The 21,867-nt window shown below is 35.4% G+C and overlaps 1 protein-coding gene across 1 annotated transcript in view; it reads left to right on the forward strand.

The window, feature by feature from the left end:
- LOC124437768 overlaps window positions 1-21,867 on the forward strand; it is a 47,537-nt gene that overhangs the window by 24,086 nt on the left and 1,584 nt on the right. The window contains 15 exon segments of the mRNA XM_046987697.1: window positions 253-414; window positions 1,310-1,570; window positions 12,222-12,479; window positions 12,847-13,095; window positions 13,411-13,572; window positions 13,755-14,015; window positions 14,834-15,088; window positions 15,525-15,776; window positions 16,209-16,370; window positions 17,248-17,508; window positions 18,078-18,338; window positions 18,683-18,931; window positions 19,310-19,471; window positions 19,652-19,912; window positions 20,677-20,928. Coding sequence (XP_046843653.1) covers window positions 253-414; window positions 1,310-1,570; window positions 12,222-12,479; window positions 12,847-13,095; window positions 13,411-13,572; window positions 13,755-14,015; window positions 14,834-15,088; window positions 15,525-15,776; window positions 16,209-16,370; window positions 17,248-17,508; window positions 18,078-18,338; window positions 18,683-18,931; window positions 19,310-19,471; window positions 19,652-19,912; window positions 20,677-20,928 — 3,468 coding nt within the window.

Genomic DNA, 21,867 nt, shown 5'->3' on the forward strand with positions numbered 1-21,867 from the left:
TCCGACCAACTTCAAAGTTCTTATCCTATAATGAAGTTGACTGTTCCATTTCATCAAAAATCCTTTGCCTATTCCCATTCTTTTCCACTTTTTTCAATTCGACTTCCTTTTCTGGAGTTGGAAAAGTATATCACCAAAACAATTCATTTGTAATACACATTTGATTTCAATGCTATGTATAGCTCACGGACATAAATGACGATCATTTATTTTTTACGTAAATTTTATACACATTTAATCTTTACCGTTTAGGTTTCTATAAAGTTTGCGTGAGCGATGTATCTGCGTGTGGGAACGCAAGCTTGCCAAATGTGACATGCGTAGCAGCAAGATACGGTTCATCATGTGTGAAAGATGTTATAGATGGACGAGCCCACATGACTTTGGCTGATGCTGACTCGATGGTTGAAAATGGTAAGAAAATTATACATGTATAAAATAAACGTGGAGTGTTCGGATGGGAATGCAAGGAAACAATAAATTCATTTCTTATTCTTAAAGAAAAAATGAGCTCAATGTCAATATCATGTACTATAATGAAGACACTAGGCTGGAGTACACAGGGACTTTAGTTTCAACTTCCAATGACTCCTGATGACGACAATAGACTGAAATATATAAAAACTTAAATTTCAGTATCAGATCACTTCTGATGAAGGCACTAGACTGGAGTACTGGAGTATAGAACTGAAATTTTAACATCAGATCACTCCTGATAAAGATAATAGACTGGAGTATATAAAGACTCAAGTTTCAACATTAGATCACTTCTGATGAATACATTAGACTGGAGTATACAAGGACTCAAGATTCAACACTAGATCACTCCTGACGAAGACACTAGACTGGAGTATATAAGGACTCAAGTTTCAACATCAGATCACTCCTGATGAAGACACTAGACTGGAGTATATAAGGACTCAAGTTTCAACATTAGATCACTCCTGATGAAGACGTTAGACTGGAGTATACAAGGACTCAAGTTTCAACATTAGATCACTCCTGATGAAGACGTTAGACTGGAGTATACAAGGACTCAAGTTTCATCATCAGACCACTCATAACGAACATACAAATCGTTACAAGTATATAAAACAACTCGCATTTGATCAAAGATAACTAGGCCACCATAATTCACTGATCTATAACGTACATAAAGACTCCGTATTCAAATGTTGAATAGCACCAAGCGAGTAAAAAATTAAACTAAAGTAAAAGGACTTTGACGTGCAAACATGACCCAGGTTTTATTCGACTTCATGTTTTAATTGTATGTAAAAATTTTTACAACATATTTTCTCTTCCTCAGCTGACAGTCTCCAAATTGTCTATGGTCAAAAACTACGAAATCTTATACCTTTTATTCAATATCACGGTTTGGCTGTCGTAAAGAAAAACACAACTTTTAATTTCACCTCCCTGCGGAATCAAAAATCCTGCCATACTGGTGTAGGAAAAACTGTCGGTTGGAAAATCCCTGTTGGTTACATGCTCTTTCATGAAATAATGACGTACACAGACAACCAGTATAAATCTGCTTCGGATTTCTTTGGTGAAAGTTGTGCTCCTGGTAAGATATCTTTTTTATTTATCATATAATAAAAAATATTCTCACATAGTCTTGCAGCAAGACATTTTTAGTAAGGCAAAGCTATATAAAGGTGTGCATACATTTGCTTGGGCTATGTATTAAGTTTGTTACATGACGTAACGTGAATCTACGACTGCTGTACAAACATTTTGTCGATATTGCCATTATGTAATGAGTGCATGAAACATAGCGACGACAACTATTATTTCAACTTTATGAAAAAATCGTCATGTTTGTTTTCGTTGATTAAATTGCAAACAATATTTGGCATTTGTAAACATTTTGATGTAATGTAATTAGCAAAAATTTTTCCCCTTTCCCACAACTGTGCAAACCATTGCAAAGATTTTTGAGCGAGATACCCCACTTTAGGTATTAAAGCCATCCCGGATATCAGCGTGAATGTGAAGATAGATCTCTGCTCATTGTGTAACGGTACATGCGCAAAAGATTCATCGGAGCCATACTACGGTTATATGGGAGCTTTCAAATGTATGGCTGATGGTAACAATGATCGCGTTGGTTTTGTAAAGGAAACGACAGCTAGTGACTTTTTAGAGAAATATTCCAATTATGGAGTACTTGGAGACTATAAACTACTTTGCCCAGATGGAGGAACAGCTGGTAAGTTGAATAAAATTGAATTATAAAGAAAATGCGTTCATTCTTTAACATTATTCACTAGCTTTTCTCATCGAGTTGTGATTCTTCGTAGCGTAGAAAAAATTGAAAATTACCAAACAGAGACTTAATAACATTTGTCGTAGTGAAAAATGTTTATATTGAAAAGCATATTGACGACAATGCGTAACTTAAGCCTGGGTAGTTATGAAAAGAACTGTCTACACATAAAGACAAAGGTATAAAGTCTTGAAAATATACTTAGGCTAAGCACTCAGTACAACATTCAGAAGAATTTACAGTGTCATTTTTCATAACTACACTGCATAATTCTGTGGTGGTACAATGCGCTGATTTCCGCAGGTATTCAAACAACAGCTTATAAACTCAATTACTCGTTTGGAAATCAGTAATTTTGACGTTCTACGATATTTTTTGCTTGTGCAAAGATTTATTTTCACATTGTATTTCAAAACCTGCGCGACCATGATTAAAACAATCGTCAAGGTTATCACTGAGATATTCCAATATTCAACAAAGACCTTGTTCTTAAACAAAAGGTGTGATACCTCAATCTGCAAACGGAGTGACTAATAAAAGACGTCTTCTAAAAGAAAAGTGGTATAGCTTTTATCATTTTGTATCAACCATATAGCCTATCAGTTTCTTTTATGTTCTGTTATGTTATGTAACCTTAGAAAGACTAACAACGACAGTTCGTTTTATTCCAAACAGCTTTAACTCAATTCGACGACTGCCACATCGGAACAAGACCAGCTTTCGCCATTGTTACTGGTAAATCAACAACCTCGACTACGATAACGCAAATCCAAAGCATGTTGGAAGGAGCTGATCTCAATAAATTAAAGGCAGCTGGAATAGTAAGCAAAGATGCAGAGTCGTTGGCCAAGTTTTTTGGATCTGTTGAATATTACGTTGGATCATATGGAGATTTTTACAATAGTCTTACTCAAAAAAAATCAAACGCAGCGCCATCTTTGATGCTGTCATTTGCTTTGCAAATCACCGTCATTTTGATTTTCTGGCTCGTGGCTTAAATCACGCAGCTACTAGTCTACAATTCAGTCTTCTTATGAAGTAACCTGAACATTAATTTATCATTGTTCAAAAAGTACAAAAAACACAACCTTCTTAATTCATACGCCATAAAATATATGTTGTAGGAAATATATATTAAGTTTAAAAAACATCGTAACCCATAATACACCAAAGTATAAGAGCTCTATGCATTATCTTATTGTATGCAATTTCTTATAACAATACGCTTGAATTAATCTTTAATTATATTTAACTATTTTAAGACTTTAGTCACCGTTGTTGAATTTGTATTAGTCCTTAAAATAGTACCTATATAGCACTTGCATGTCAATGTTAAGTCAACTTTATTGCTTTCTTTGAGCAAACTTACGGATATAGAATATGAATTTAGTTGACCAAAACGCTACAATTTCTATCTAAGAAATAAAGATGTTTACTGTGTTTCCACAGGCTTTATTTAAACCGAGAAGACCTTTGGGAGAATTCAATGATCCTGAGATAAAAGTATGTTTGTAGTATTTTAAAGTAAATGGTTTGAACCCGGGAGTATCGTTACATGTTTGTAAATGTAGATCGTCCATGTTGGTATAGTCCTGAGAAGGACTGTTCTTGTTGTTGTTGACTGACGTTTCGACAACCTTAGCGGTAGTCATCTTCACAGTCAAAAATTTTTGACTCTGGGCCATTCAGCGAAATAAATTGGCAAACGATTGAGATAGATGATAACCCAAGTTTTAGACTGAGTATTTTACGTATTGTCGCTTTATTTATGGAATGCTCGCCATGTTGGATGAAATCTTCTTCGTAAGTAAGGAAAATGCTTTGTTAAAATCATCCAACATGGCGGCTATGACGTAGCTTGCACACCAAGGATGCAACTTATCACATTGTGAAAAGGAAAGCCAGCGGCAAATTAGCGATAATAGTATGCTTTTCTTATAAGGAGTTTTTACAATTTTCCAGTGGAATAAATGATACAAAACGTGGCTCTGTAAGCCTAAGTATTTATAGATCAAATAAAAAATAGTGGTAAACGTACCTTTTGTCCTTACTTTGTAAATATTCTGGCATTCACTGACTGTAAAAACAACCAATTTCTAAAGACGTGAATAATGACAATGATTCAATACCATTCTATATATTAATTATATACGAGTAACTGCATGAATAATTATTTAGCTATATAAACGGCATTACTGAAATACATTTTACAGAAATTGCTACACAAAACTCATAACTATTAAAAGCTAATAACAAAACACACTAAATCATAGCAATGTAATCAATATATACATTGTCAATGTTTAAAGTTCAAAGAATATTATGACTATGACGACTGGTGTTGGTCATTAATAAACCCTTAATAACCGAGCTCGAGGCCTTTACGGAGAAATAACGGATCGAAGTTTTTTCGTCCTTGTTGTTTTTTTACTGGTTTGCTTTCACGTTTCTAGTTTTCGTCCATAAAAAATATATCGCTTCAAATTGTATCGTCTGGATAGTTGAACTGTTTCCAAGTGTTTTTCCTTCGAATCACATTTGTAAATGGTTTTTTCTTTCATTTATTTTGCATTTTGCTGTTTGCATTACGAAGTTTGTTTACATTTGACTGTAAAATTACGCGTTTTGAACCGTGGTCGATTACGGGAAAATAATGAACCGGCAAAAAATGTTTCTGACCCAATCAAAGCGCGCCATTTTGCCGGAAGTGACGCTTGCCATATAATAAGGTTTTCCATGTAACATGTGGGCTTATGATTGGAAATGACAATGGGCAATGTCAATTATAAACTGATGTTTAATCTCGCAAAGATAAAAAGTATAATGCAAAATTGCAATGATTGCAAAAATGTGGAAACATGTAAGTTTGCAAAAACGTGATGAAATTTTTGCATTCCTTGCGATAAATGAACTTCCTTGTAATTTCCAGTCGATTTCGCACAAGTGAATCACCAAGTTTTTAAAAAATGCCCTCTCAACTGACGATTTCTTTTATCACAAAGAGGCAGTTTTCAAGAACTTAAGAGTTGACATAATGAGTAAATTGAACACTTAGTGAAATGAACACGAAGCCATAAGCTCATTTTATCAACAACCTAAATGTGTATATCTTTATTTACATGCTGAGGACTGGGGTCTAATATCTCAATTGCTCTGGCAATCACATTCGGCTAACATGGTCAATTTGGTCATGGATGGCCGTGGTACACAGACGGCAGACCACCATGGACATTACAGACAACCACACTGTCCAGTGTCCACATAATCTTGCATTATTTATTTCAATTTTTCAACAACCAGCATTTCGAAGCAAGAAGATTAATGATCAGAAGTAATTATAAAATGTAAACAATAAAACGCGTGCGGTGATTGGTCTAGAGCCGTGTTTGCATTAGCCTGTGCAAAACACATCTGAGCTCAACCAATCAAATCAATCAAAACAATCAATCAGTCAAAGAGAATTTGCAAATCGATCATGAATACATTTTAGAAGAAAATTTAAAATGTTTTTCTTTTTCGCATTATTGTTATTTTATAAAAGAAATAAAAGATGTTTTTGTGTTTGCACAGGCCAAACCTCGGAGACGTTTGTGAGAACTCTCGAGCATGTGCAACACTCGAACTTCGGTCTCAGGCTTGCACTGATCTGCTCTCGAGTTCTCCCAAAGGTCTCCTCGGTTTGCATAAGCCTGTGCAAACACAGTAAATATCTTTCATTTCTTAAATACTGAATGGACGCCAAACCTAATGTTATATAAATGCAGATGTATCTGTGTGCTGCAAAATATGTCAAGCTTGTTGGTGTCGGCAAATATCCAAGCACATTGATCCTTATCAAAATATGCTTGTCCAAATTCGCTACAGATAATTTGATAGCTAATTAAAATACAAAATGCTCTATTTCAAATGCCATCCTTAAACACACAAGAATATTTTTGTACAAAAAATCAAATGAATGATTTGTTATTTGTATGTTTGTTGTTATTTGTATGTTTGTCTGCTTCGGTTCGTCTATTTTAAAGTTGGATGTTTACGGAATATTTTTCTATTTGTAAATACGTCTAAGATATTACATTCATTTTTTGAAATTATTTTTACTAATTTTACAACGCAATTTTTCGCCATCTTGACTTAACTGTTTGTAAATCAGTTGAATTTTATCGTCATTTTGTAAACAATGCTTGAAAATAATGCATAAAGTTCAGAGATTGTATCGAAACGTCGCAAAATGAAAATTAGTATCGTTTTTTTCGTTTCTAAATTGTTTTTTAAAAACTTGACTGTAGAAAGCAGTTCTCCAAAACTTCAAAATTGGAGATCATTTGAGATAGCTCATTGCATTCTATATTTTAAGCACGTCTTTATCAACACAAAAGTCTTTGTTGATCAACGTGCAAGGAACACAATGCATACTGATGAGTTATCACACAGTGTATTGGAAAGAATACTTTTAATAAAAACTGGTACTTGAAGAGCCTCAAAGCCTTGAAGGGACCTTAGTCATTTGAAGCGATGAAATCTATTGTATTTTGTCTATGTGAATAAGAGTGAAGCACTTCATAAATCTTTAGCAATGCAACCAGCCAACGTATTGCACAATCCGTTCCGCTGGAGTATTACAAAATACGGCTGAGGTAAAAATAACCTTACCCGGGTCGACTTTAAAACAGATTTGAATTAAACAATCACATTTTTGCCAATTTTCGTGTCACAACGGTAGAAAGATAAGAAGAATATTAAAGACAAAAATATTTCGGTTATTTCGACTTCACAACTCTACCAAACTCGATTCACAAATTCAAATAAATATTCCCTCTCGAAAGCGTTGTACAAACTAGCTTCAGTCGACCAATTGAACTTCTATCAGAAGCGAAATTGACGAGTTTAATTCAATAAATTGGAGAAACTATAAGAGCCTTGGGTCAGGTTAAGTTTGACCGCCCCTGGTTATGTATTGAAGAATTTGTTTTATCAAATCAATGCATTCATTCACATTTATCAACTGAACTTCGTCACGCGATGTTCATACAGATGGCAGTAATTTTTACAGAAACGGGGAAAGTCAGGCAATTTTAGACGAAAAATAGCGAAGACCAGGGTAATTTTAAGATAGGGCGAAAATGTGACAAAATTCAGGCGAAACGTTGCGTGATTTGAAGTTTTAGTTAGATAATTTCAATGTCCGCTTCAGCTCTACACTCCCCCTCTCCCCAACAAAAAAATTCTGTTTATACGCTGTTATATCGACGCTATTTTCGATCACCAGAGGGGTGAGTGGGGGGTTAATATCGTTCGAGTTCATTACAATGGAAATGACTAAATTACATTTTAGTTTCAACCAATAGTAGTGTTACGGTCAGCATTATCTCCATTCCTATTGGATAAAACTAGCTTGTAATGAAGCTCATAAATTACACTATCAATTGGTGTGGCATTAGTGTAATCACACGAATAGAGATAAGACCAACTTCTACACTAACACAGAACCAAAAGTTCTTGAAAGAAACATTCCTCGTCGTACATGATGTATGTGCAACTAGTAGCATTAGCTACACTGGTGATTTGCATAGTGGTCGATGCTCAAACGGGTCCTCCGTACAAAGGTAAAGTAGAGAAATTGATTAATCATCACGGAAACCAGGTGTTCAAAATCACTAGATGATGTATGTAAGAAGTAAGAGATAGAAAAACGATGATTTGTTGTTCATGCAAAGAGAGGTTAAATGTTACAAATGACCACGTATCTCGAGCAAAATTGAACTCACGCCTTTTATCTCAGCTGCGTCAAGCAGCGGCAGAACTATTGTCCGTCAAAATAAATTATATCTCCTCAATTTTAAATTTAAATTACAGTCAGAAAAAAACTATTGGTTTTTAATTTCTAAAGAATATAAGTTTGCGAATGAATTTGCCTCTAAGATGTTTAGAAATGTAAATATACGCCAAAATGTGCTGCGGTAATTTATTTTGACGTACTCTGGAGCAGTCGCAGGCGTCAATAGCAATTGCCACATACAGAGTGCATTATAGGTGCTTACCTGCCGGATAAATAGCGCCGAAAGTCTTTGATGATTTTCATTTGTTGGCATTTCTGTACACCAAATGTATATTGCATCTATAACAAGAGACGTGGAGGCTCAAACAAATATTTGTTGTAAAAATTGAACGATGCCAACAGCATCCTCGCAAATGAATATATGGCGATGAAATGAAATGAATTAATAAACAGAGTATAACAATGATAATCAACGCCACTGAATCTATCGTTGAGACTTTAACGATGTGTGCACATGAAATACAGCACGTAACATGCAATTTAAGCTAAGACGTTTGGCGAATGCGGAAAGAGTTATAACAGTTACGGGGTAATTCGATTGAGTAGTGAGCACAAAGCACTTTTTAATCTCAAAATTTTTAAACTTCGATGTTTATGATATAAACATAATATTATTCGAACTATGTTGCTCCTTTGTGGCCATATATTTGTTAGACCATACATATAAACGCGATGCATACCTATTTTTGGAGTTAGATGATAAGAACACTCTAGATCTTCAACACGACTAAAATATGTCAATGAAATACGATTTAAAAAAGTAAGGACAGATATTTACTGACTGCGAATAAAATATTTATTTTGTAAAACGCAGAAGCCCATAACACAACACCATACATGAACCTTACGTTTGAGACGAAAATAAACGAAGTATAATGAAATGGTAAGACAAATTAAAATAAATGGTAGACAAAATTTCAGCTCATTGTTCTTATGACTGGCATTATGTTTCAAAGATTTCAAGAAGATGTGAGGAATCTTTGTAGCATTTTTGTATAAAAACTCTTTGTGTAAAATGTGCACTCAACTCAATTGAAACTAAATTGACTTATTAAAACTGAAGCAATTCAACATTTCCGTATGCAAATTCTGTATAAGATTCTTGTCTATTATAGACAATACCTAACATAGTTATTTGCTAAAATGTTGAAAAAATCTTTCTAAACTTCAATTTAAAGTTCAAATAGCACAGGGATCTATGATTCCATAATGGAACAAGAATTTCAGCATATAGTTCATTTAAGATCGGGAAGTCTTCAATTTATAATAGACTCATCACACGCTGCGTGGAAAGCATCCATCGAATCAGCAACAACATAATTTCATTCTTTTAAGGAGTTTTAGCGGAAAGAACAGTGCAAGAATGTTGCGCTGCCGTAGCTCTTTCAGTATTTCTGAATTAAAAAAAAATAATGACGAGTATACCTTCTTCTTTCGCTTTGTAATTATTGATGTTCACTGACTGTAAAAACAATCAATTCCTAAAGAAATGAATAATGATAATGATTCAGTGTTTATATAGCGGTACTAAATATGGAGGCTATCTATAAGATTGGCAACAAAAGACTCGTTTAACCAATAAAATGAAGTTCATGAACAATGCCGGATATTAAATAAGCGTTTTAAAATCTATTTTCATTTAAAAAGTTACCTCCAATGCCCTCATTCATCACGTGACTATTTTTGTCACAAAGTGTTATCGAATAAAGAGCTTTTTCAGAGAGAGTACTTTTCCGCAATACGTGTAAATAACGGGAAATGCAAAACATAACTCAAAGTGTTATCAAAAGCGAATACATGGGCTTAAAACATCGATAATTGTGCCCTCCAGCTTTCCTCTTATGATCAATGTCCTTGTGCCCATTCGAATAACAGAACATATGAACAAATACAATAACAATCAATATGTTGCACATGATGTTTCAAAGTTTAAACTTAAAACTACTGGTGGAGTACATTCAAAATTCTTTGTAGCATGTGGCCTCATGATATGAAGTGATAATAGAGAGTTTCAACAATAAACAAATACTTGATCTCGCAAAGAGGAGCTAGTATTGTAGCAAAATTCAAATGATTAAAAAACGTGAAAACGTGCAAGTTAGCAACAACGCATTTTGCAATGAGCGATATTCCGCAGTTACCAATCAACTTTACTACAAACGTCTTAGCTCCCCAGTTAAAATGCAGACAAAATTTGAGCTTTAATTTTAACTGCTCCTATGAAATAAACAGGTAGCTTATTTTTCAAATATCAAAAAAGTAAGTTTAGTAAACGAATAGCATAGATGAATGATGTTTTGTGATATTCAGTGCTCTCGTATTATGAGGAAAATTCTCAACTTTGACGAATAACGTTTTGTTACGCGTCAGGATGATTGAGATTGATACTATTTTCCTTCCCCGTTTATCATTTATGGGCCATCCTTTTATGTCCCCCAACTATAAAAATGGAACTGTGAGAGGAGACTTGTTTTTACTTCCTTCTGTGTTTGAGCTGAATCATCTAAAAATTCATTTATAGCACGTTTGCTCTCTCCATGTAGTTTGTGTCAACGACGTAGCTGCATGTAATAACGCCAATCTAACCATAAATGTCACGTGTCAAGCAGCAACATCCGGTTCAAGTTGCGTTGAAGATGTTGTGAACGGTCGAGCAGATATGACTTTGGCTTCAGCTGATCATATGGTCCAAAATGGTAAGAAATCCATTTATTTATTATTGTATTTAGTGTAGTGTATAAACTGGAGCATTTATAAACGATCCATACTGAAGCCACTGATTTTCCATGCAGGCTTTAAAGGTGTACATAGAGTTATCGTGAGAGCCCAACATGAATATTAATAAACCCAACATCAAGTCTAACGAACAATTTTAAGGACAGTCATTTGACATAAATTTAAGATCTTTCTTTGTAGTGTAGTGACGTTTCGTGTTTCACATCCAAATCAACCATATGTTACTTAGCACTCTATATGCACCTCGATGTGAGAATTTTTTGGCACTTACACAAGATTTTTTATCATTTTTCCCGTGTTCTCAAAGTTTTCAAACATCAAAATCTGCTATAGCATATATTCATTTAAGAGCCAATACTACTCTGCATTGTACGTATGTAAACAGCACGTCATCTGCACATCAGAATCTCATAACGTTCAAGAATCTCAGTGATGACAAAAAATACCCTCTAAAAACCCCTATATCTAGCAAGTTCTCCGACATAACACTTCCAGAAATCTTTGTTTGATTCGATGATTTCCACAATCAACTTCGGGAATCTCACGCCATCTTCCTATTCATGAATGTGTCTTCTATTCGTTAACTGAAACATTCATTCAATGTTTAAAGTACCTCAACAACATACGAACGTTTTGAAAACAATCTTCAACTGTTTTGATCTTGTTTTCCGTAATCTCCCGCCTTAGGTCGTCTTTGTTTGTACAATCTCACTTTCTTGTGATGTAATAGTCTATAAATTTATATTTATACAGAGCAATCTAATTTATATCAATAAGGCGATGTAGTTTAAATATTTATGTTGAGCATTAATCTTTATAATACGTAAGCAGAAACTATGTATGCAGTCCAGTTTCCATATTAGTTCTAGCACTGGACGAAGAATGCAAACATTCAGTAATGACTCTCCATCTAGAATCTTTCACTGTTTGTAAAATTTTACAACATATTTTCTCTTCTTAGCTTACAATCTTCAAATTGTCATTGGTCAAAAACTACCAAACCTCGACAACTTTATCCAATATTATGGTTTGGCTGTCGTGAAGAAAGATACTACTTTCAATTTCACCTCCCTGAGGAATCAAAAATCCTGCCATACTGGCGTAGAAAAAACTGTCGGTTGGAAAATACCTGTTGGCAGTATGATATTCACTAAAATGATGCCTTTTACCGAGAACCAGTACGTGTCTGCTTCTAATTTCTTCTCTCAGAGTTGCGCACCAGGTAAGATATCTTTAGTATTAATCATACAGTAAATAAAGTTTTTGTAGAAAATTGATGCATGACAACAAGTCACTGTTATTTTGTGATCACTAATGGTGATTTTTCAAATTCATGTACAATAATATCCATATGTACACATTCATATCAATATTTAGGTGCAAGAACCATCGAAGGAATCAACGAAACAGTGAAAAACGATCTCTGCTCTTTGTGTAACGGAACATGCGCACAAAACTCAACAGAGGCATACTACAACTACGAGGGAGCATTCAGATGTATGGCTGATGGTAACAATGACCGTGTTGGTTTTGTGAGACAAACGACCGCTAGAAACTTTTTTACCAACTATCCCAATTATAGAGGCACAACTATCGCAGACTATAAACTACTTTGTCCAGATGGAACTACAGCTGGTAAGTTTTGAAAAATATCTCCATCTAGGACGTTTGAAAACAAAGAAAGAATATTTTCTAAAGAAGGAAAAAATTCAACAAGACGACACTAACATGAATTCGTATGCATTTTGAAACATCAAGGTTTTAAGTTTTAAACAAACACGACGATCGGATCCACCACATGCGAAAATGGATAAAACAAATATAAATTACAATTTTCTTTGAAATTGTATTTTTTCTTAGGAAAAGTAAAATTGTAATGGTGAGCAAAATCATCAGTTTGTTCTCACAATGCTGTAGAAAAGAATTCACCAGTTTCTATTCTTTTATGTATATTTGGAGAGACTGATTTTTTATTAATGACGATACTTTTCATTTCATATAGCTTTAGATCAATACAAAAACTGCTACATCGGAACAAGACCATTGTACGCCATTGTCACTGGGAAATCAACATCGTCTGAAACAATCACACGCATCCAAAATATGTTACTAGGAGTTGATATCAGGAATTTAACGGCAGCTGGAATAGCATACAAAAATGTAGAAAGATTGGTGAGGTATACTGGTGGATCTGTCAAAGACTACGTTGGATCATATGGAAATTATTTTAATGCTCTTAGTGGAAGTACAGGTATGGGATTGGATAACAAACTGACCAACGTTCGGTGTCATTCCATTGTAACTCAGAAGAAAGCTCTTAGCTTTGCATTAATTTACCGCAAGGAATTTAATTATGAACATTGGCAAACTAGGAATCAATTTTAAAAAATCTATATCATAAAAAGCGAATTCACAAATTTTTATCGCGCGATATGGTTAGAATAGATAGTTGAAATAAATTACGGACATTGTGTACGAATGAAAATCTAATACAATTCTTGTTTCAAACACCTTGCGTTATCTGCTTCAAACAATAATTGCAACGCGTTCACCCTTCTTTGTTTAGCTTTCTTTACTGCCTGTGTCAGCGATGTATCTGCCTGTAGAAAGGCAGGATTGACGAATGTGACGTGCGTTGGAGCAACACCCGGTTCAACTTGCGCAAAAGATGTCGCTGACGGTCGCGCACATATGACTTTGGCTGCAGCTGATCCCATGGTTCAATATGGTGAGAGCTTCCATTTACAAACCATGCATATACAAAGAGTAATTTACCAATCTTTTTGTGAGGTGAACTACGTTAAAACTATTTTTCGATGATGAATTGCTCTAGGTGAAGTGCTACGCTTTGCTAGATTTCAGGTTTTAACTGTATGTAAAAATTTTTACAACATATTTTCTCTTCCTTAGCTGACAGTCTCCAAATTGTCTATGGTCAAAAACTACCTGACCTCGACAACTTTATTCAATATTACGGTTTGGCTGTCGTGAAGAAAAATACAACTTTTAATTTCACCTCCCTGCAGAATCAAAAATCATGCCATACTGGTGTAAGAAAAACTGTCGGTTGGAAAATCCCTGTTGGTTATTTGTTATACAACAGAGAGATGATGTTTACAAATAGTCAGTATGAATCAGCTTCAAATTTCTTTGGACAAAGTTGTGCACCAGGTAAGGACTGTTACCACTTTTATTTGTTTTGCATGTTACATTGTTTTTGAACAGGTGAAAACGATAAAGTTATCAAGGGATGAAGTGAAGGCTTTTTGTGAGTTGAAGCAAGAAAGCTTCATATCAACTAAAACACCAATTCTGTTCAATGAACAGTTATATCATTTACTGTTTAAGCTTTTAACAATGTACTATCGTGAGTGGGAAAAGCTTCTTTCTAGTATTATTGTAATGATGCGTCACGTATAAACGTATACTCGGTCATATATTTGGACTTTATACTCTTCCAGTCCTTGCCTCCATTCGTACAAAATGATGTGAAAACCTTGATGATGTGAACGCTCAACAAAAGCTCTACGTTGTTATCTGTCTACAAAATTTCTCATTTTCTTACAAAACATTTGAATCAGCACCCATTGCTGTAATTTGCTAACAAGTGCAAGTATTGGGGCGGAAAGAAAATTATTTAGAGTTTTACGAGTCCAGCCTCGTGTGTACGGAGGGGATTCTTCAGCGAAATGCTCAGCGAATCCGGTACAAGACGAATCCTGTATCACGTGAACAGGGCCTTAATGACAATCAACAGTAGTGTTCTCTTACAAAGATGACGCATTTAAATGCGACGACAAACTTGTCGTGGATTCAATCAAAGTTTCAATTAAATTGAAGAATGAATCTTATTCGGCAGTTTTCACCTGTTAAACTGTGGCTGTCCTTAAAACTCTCACGCATGCGCACGTGTTTTCCACGCATGCGCACGTGTTGTTTACCTCGACTTCATTGATGATGACGTGTATGTACTTTATTGCTATCTTTAGGTATTAACGACATCGAGGGAATGAGCGACGCTGTGAAAAACGATCTTTGCTCTTTGTGTAACGGATCATGCGCACAAAATTCTTCAACTGAGCCATACTACAACTACGAAGGAGCTTTCAAATGTATGGCTGATGGTGACAATGATCGTGTTGGTTTTGTAAGGCAAACAACAGCTATGGAGTTTTTACATAAATATCCCAGTTATGGAAACACTAGCGACTACGAACTTCTCTGCCCTGATGGAACAAAAGCTGGTAAGGTGGAGGTGTGAGTGGCCGTTTAAACAATTCTGGTGATGACCTTGATGCCTATCGTTTAACGCTGTTTACACGATATGGCTGTGAAATATTTCCAATTGCATGTTAAATAGAAGCAGTAGAAATCACTTGGGTTTTATGTGTTGATGAAGTGGATTTCTATGAGATGACATTTTTCTCCTTCAATATTTTTCTTTTAACGTTTTAATCGACTAATCACTTTCATGATTGTACATTCTACCATTACCGTATCAACCAGGGTATTATAAACCTTTTACATATTAATCCGCTCAGTTGTTTGAGCAAGCGATGTCTCTAGTAAATAGATGAGAGGAAAAAGCAGCAAGCTATGTATGACATTAGATTTTGTACACATTTTTTATTGCAAGATGTGGAAATTTTACCATGGAAAGTTTTTTCATATTTCATATAGCTTTAGATCAATACAAAAACTGTCACATCGGAACAAGACCATTGTACGCCATTGTTACTGGTAAATCAACATCTTCTGCTACGATCACACTAATCCGAAACATGTTGAACGGAACTGATCTCAACAAGTTACAGGCAGCTGGAATAGTAACCAACAAAATTGAAAGATTGGTGAGGTATACTGGTGGATCTGTTAGAGAGTACGTTGGATCATATGAAAATTATTACAATGGCCTTATTGGAAGTCAAAAAGGTATAAAGATTGCCAAACAAAACGTAGCCATAGTGTTTATCGCTCATAAACACAGATTGCACAGAGTTGTGATTTTCCTGCAGGACTGACTTGTGGATTAACTTTTGGATAAAGTACAACTTTATCCACAAGTTTAATTGTCTTACATCAAAAATAGTTTTCTTCACTCTAAATGGTATTTTCGACCAACTCCAAAGTTTTTATCCTACAATGAAGTAGACCGTTCCATTTCATCAAAAATCCTTTGCCCATTACCATTCTTTTCTACTTTCTTCAATTCGACTTCCTTTTCTGGAGTTGGAAAAATATGTCACCAAAACAATTCATTTGTAATACACAGTCGATTTCACTGCTATGTATAGCTTACGGACATAAATGACAATCATTTATTTTTTACGTAAACTTTATACACATTTAATCTTTACCGTTTAGGTTTTTATAAAGTTTGCGTGAGCGATGTATCTGCGTGTGGGAACGCAAGCTTGCCAAATGTGACATGCGTAGCAGCAATATACGGTTCATCATGTGTGAAAGATGTTATAGATGGACGAGCCCACGTGACTTTGGCTGCTGCTGACTCGATGGTTCAAAATGGTAAAAAAATTATACATGTATAAAATAAACTTGGAGTGTACGGATGGGAATGTAAGGAAACAATGAATTCATTTCTTATTCTTAAAGAAAAAATGAGCTCAATGACAATATCATGTAACTATGATGAAGACACTAGGCTGGAGTACACAGGGACTTTAGTTTCAACTTCCAATGACTCCTGATGACGACAATAGACTGAAGTATATAAAAACTTAAGTTTCAGTATCAGATCACTTCTGATGAAGGCACTAGACTGAAGTATAGAAGAACTGAAGTTTCAACATCAGATCACTCCTGTTGAAGACATAAGACTGGAGCATACAAAAACTCAAGTTTAAACATCAGATCACTCCTGATGAAGACATAAGACTGGAGTATATAAGAACGCAAGTTTCAACATCAGATCACTCCAGATAAAGACACTAGACTGGAGTATATAAGAACTCAAGTTTCAACATCGGATCACTTCTGATAAAGACACTAGACTAGAGTATATAAGGACTCAAATTTCAACATCAGATCACTTCTGATAAAGACACTAGACTGGAGTATATAAGGACTTAAGTTTAAACATCAGATCACTCCAGATGAAGACATTAGACTGGAGTATATAAGAACTCAAGTTTCAACATCAGATCACTCATAACGAACATACAAATCGTTACAAGTATATAAAACAACTCGCATTTTATCAAAGATAACTAGGCCATCATAATTCACTGATCTATGATGTACATAAAGATGTTGAATAGCACCAATCCACTCAAAAATCAAACTAAAGTAAAAGGACTTTGACGTACAAACATGACCCAGGTTTCATTTGATTTCATGTTCTAACTGTACGCAAAATTTTTACTTTCCACTTTTTCTTCTTCAGCTGACAATCTCCAAATTGTCTATGGTCAAAAACTACCAAACCTCGACAACTTTATTCAATATTACGGTTTGGCTGTCGTGAAGAAATATACTACTTTCAATTTCACCTCCCTGAGGAATCAAAAATCCTGCCATACTGGAGTAGGAAAAACTGTCGGTTGGAAAATCCCTATTGGCAGTATGATATTCACTACAATGATGCCTTATACGACGAACCAGTACGTGTCTGCTTCTAGTTTCTTCTCTCAAAGCTGTGCACCAGGTAAGCAATCTTTAGTATTAATCATACACTAATAAAGATTGTAGAAAATGCCTTTTTCGAAACAAAGTTGTTAAGATTTTGCCTACCCATGTAAATGCACACGTGAGCTACACTTTGGGCAAGAATACAGTTTGTTACTTGAAGTAATGTTTAACTATGACGTTCAGCAAATCCACGGAGATGTGCTTTGCTTAAACAATTTGCTGAACAAAAATTCCTGTCGCAGTGACTATGCATGAAAATGTTGAGTTCAACGAGCTTAAATCAGTTCTGTTCATGAATTATCTGTCGCTTTATTTTTGTCGATTAAAATAACAAACAATATTTTGTATTCGCCACCATTTTTTTCGATTACAGCTTCCAAGCAGTTGTGTTTGCTCAAATATTTCAAAAAGACAAGGACATTTTACAACAGAAATCGTTTTAATTGAAAATTTTGTAAAGATTCTCTCAGCTTGACTAAAATTGATGCGTGACATCAAATCACTGTTAATTTGCGATCACTAATGGTGGTTTTTCAAATTCATGAACATTAATATCCATATTCATACATTCATATCCATATTTAGGTATCAATGACATCGAGGGAATCAGCGAAGCTGTGAAGACGGATCTCTGCTCTTTGTGTAACGGATCATGCGCACAAAATTCTTCTACAGAGGCATACTACAACTACGAAGGAGCTTTCAAATGTATGGCTGATGGTGACAATGATCGTGTTGGTTTTGTAAGGCAAACAACAGCTGCAGAATTTTTAGCTAAATATCCCAATTATAGAGGCACAACTATGGCAGACTATGAACTACTTTGTCCAGATGGAGCTACAGCTGGTAAGTTTTGAAAAATATTTTCACCAAGGACGTTTGAAAACAAAGAAAGCAGATTTTCTAATAAAGGCAAAAATTCAACAAGTCTACAATAACGTGGATTCACAAGCTTTTTGATAGGTTAAGGCCTTCAGTTCTAACCGCATACGAAAGTAGATAAAACAAATTAAATTTCATTTTTCTTTTGAAAAATGAAATTTTAATCGGGGGCTACAAAATTATCAGTTTTTGAGCATGTTTTTTTGTTCTTAAATTGCTGTAGAGACGAATCCATCAGTTTCTTTCCTTGTATGTGAAGTTGGTGAGACCGACATCTTACTAATGACGATTCTTTTTATTTCATATAGCTTTAGATCAATACAAAAACTGCTACATCGGAACAAGACCATTGTACGCCATTGTCACTGGGAAATCAACTACCTCTGCTACGATCATACTAATCCGAAACATGTTGAATGGAACTGATCTCAACAAGTTACAGGCAGCTGGAATAGTAACCAACAACATCGAAAGATTGGTGAGGTATACTGGTGGATCTGTCAAAGATTATGTTGGATCATATGGAAATTATTACGATGGTCTTAGTGGACGTACAGGTATGAGATTGGATAACAAACTGAACAATGTTTGGTATCATTCGTTTGCAACTCAGTAGAAAGCTCTCAGCTTTGCATTAATTTACCACAAGGAATTTTATGGTAAAGATTGGCAATAATGACTCAATTTAAAAAATCGTTATTATAAAAAGCTAAATCACAAAGGTTCCTTTCCCGCGCGATACGGTTAAAATAAATTACCTACGAAAGTTTACGCTTGTCAGATAACATAATGATAGTCGCTTAACTGAAGCATACAAGCACAGTACATAAATGAAAATCTTATAGCTACAATTAATGGATAACTCAATTGTTTCAAACACCTTGCGTTATCTGCTTCAAACAATAATTACAACGCGTTCACCCTTCTTTGTTTAGCTTCCTTTACTGCCTGTGTCAGCGATGTATCTGCCTGTAGAAAGGCAGGATTGACGAATGTGGCGTGCGTAGGAGCAACACCCGGTTCAACTTGCGCAAAAGATGTCGCTGACGGTCGCGCACATATGACTTTGGCTGCAGCTGATCCCATGGTTCAATATGGTGAGAGCTTCCATTTACAAACAATGCAATTACAAAATGTAGTCTATCGATATTTTTCATTCCTGGATTAATTCAAAAAAATTTTCGGTATTAAACTGTTCTCGGTGTAGGGAAACGCTATGCTAGATTTCATGTTGTAATTGCATGCAAAATTTTTAAAACATATTTTCTCTCCCTCAGGTGACAATCTCCAAATTGTCTATGGTCAAAAACTACCAGACCTCGACAACTTTATTCAATACTACGGCTTGGCTGTCGTACAAAAAGATGCTCCATTCAACTTCAGGACGCTAATGGGGAAAAAATCCTGCCACACCGGAGTGGGAAAAACTGTTGGTTGGAAAATCCCTGTTGGCAATATGTTATACAATAGAACAATGCGTTATACGACGAACCAGTACGTGTCTGCTGCTAGTTTCTTTTCTGAAAGCTGTGCACCAGGTAAAGTATCCTGTCTTCATTATTACATTGATAGTTTTTAGCGAAGGATCTTTTATGAGGACAGCCCATCTGTATGAGAGTACAAGTAATCTAAAATTTGATTATTTTTCATTTACCTTCATGGTGAGCGCTTAACGCTTTTGTATAAGACGTCGTTGTTTTTAAAAGCCAAAATTTAATGGTATTTAACCATCAATATTAGTCAATGCAAAAATTGTTACACATCAGCCTGTCTTAGGGGCTGTTTACATGAGCACGGGTAGCCGGGATTCAGCCAAGCGTTAAATGATTTTGGCAAATGGAAAAGATTTAATACTTATCATCAGATGAATGTTCTTCAGCAATTTCAGAATATTCTGATTTAATAACTACACACGCATAACATTCAAAATCGAACAAACAAATTTGGCTAATTGAGAATTAAAACAGGCATTACTTGCGGCGCTTAACGAACAGTTGTAATTTTTACGCTTGAAGTTTCGACTCTTTTCAATGCGTCGAAATGATTTTACGCCTCAATGAATCCCGGTTAGCCGCGATCATGTAAACAGGCCTTTAGTTTCTTTGTGATCTTTCCGGCAGTGATTTTTCAAACAATGGCATTTTATTCAGGTGCTAAGGCCATCCAAGGAATCAGTGACGACGGATCACTGCTCTTTGTGTAGCGGAACATGCGCACTAGATTCTACAGAGCCATATTAATGGTGATTTTTCTAATTCATGTACATTAATGTCCATATTTATACATTGATATCCATATTTAGGTATTAATGACATCTCTGGAGTCAGTGACGCAGTGAAGAGAGATCTTTGCTCTTTGTGTAACGGAACATGCGCACAAAACTCAACAGAGGCATACTACAACTACGAGGGAGCATTCAGATGTATGGCTGATGGTAACAATGATCGTGTTGGTTTTGTAAGGCAAACCACAGCTATGGAGTTTTTAGCAAAATATCCCAATTATGGTGCACTTGAAGATTACAAACTACTTTGTCAAAATGGAACTACAGCTGGTAAGAGGAAAATTCTATCAACACAGAGCATTAAAACATAAAAAATTGAAGGGCCTCTTAGTGTAAACTGAATAGCCATTGCCACACTCAGTCGGTCATTTTTTACACCGTCCAGTGCAACTGTGAAAGATCCCTTAAAGGATAAATAAATTCCGGAATGTTATTGGTTCACCTTTACCTTACAACAGATATTTATTTAGCTAAACCTTACATAAACCTATATTCTAGTTACATGCTTTAACATTATCATCGACAGTCCATATCAGGACTCTACTCCCCTACCGCTTGCGTATTTGTTAACATACGGTACGCGTATAAAACGCGTTTGATACGAAAAACATACGCGTATGATACGAGAACGATACGCGTATGATACGAGAATGATACGCGTATGATACGAGAATGATACGCGTATGATACGAGAATGATACGCGTATGATACGAGAATGATACGCGTATGATACGAGAATGATACGCGTATGATACGAGAATGATACGCGTATGATACGAGAATGATACGCGTATGATACGAGAATGATACGCGTATGATACGAGAATGATACGCGTATGATACGAGAATGATACGCGTATGATACGAGAATGATACGCGTATGATACGAGAATGATACGCGTATGATACGAGAATGATACACGTATGATACGAGAATGATACGCGTATGATACGAGAATGATACGCGTATGATACGAGAATGATACGCGTATGATACGAGAATGATACGCGTATGATACGAGAATGATACGCGTATGATACGAGAATGATACGCGTATGATACGAGAATGATACACGTATGATACGAGAATGATACGCGTATGATACGAGAATGATACGCGTATGATACGAGAATGATACGCGTATGATACGAGAATGATACGCGTATGATACGAGAATGATACGCGTATGATACGAGAATGATACGC

This window comes from Xenia sp. Carnegie-2017, unplaced genomic scaffold (genome assembly GCF_021976095.1).
Source record: "Xenia sp. Carnegie-2017 unplaced genomic scaffold, XeniaSp_v1 HiC_scaffold_17, whole genome shotgun sequence".
NCBI classification, from domain to species: Eukaryota; Metazoa; Cnidaria; class Anthozoa; order Malacalcyonacea; family Xeniidae; genus Xenia; species Xenia sp. Carnegie-2017.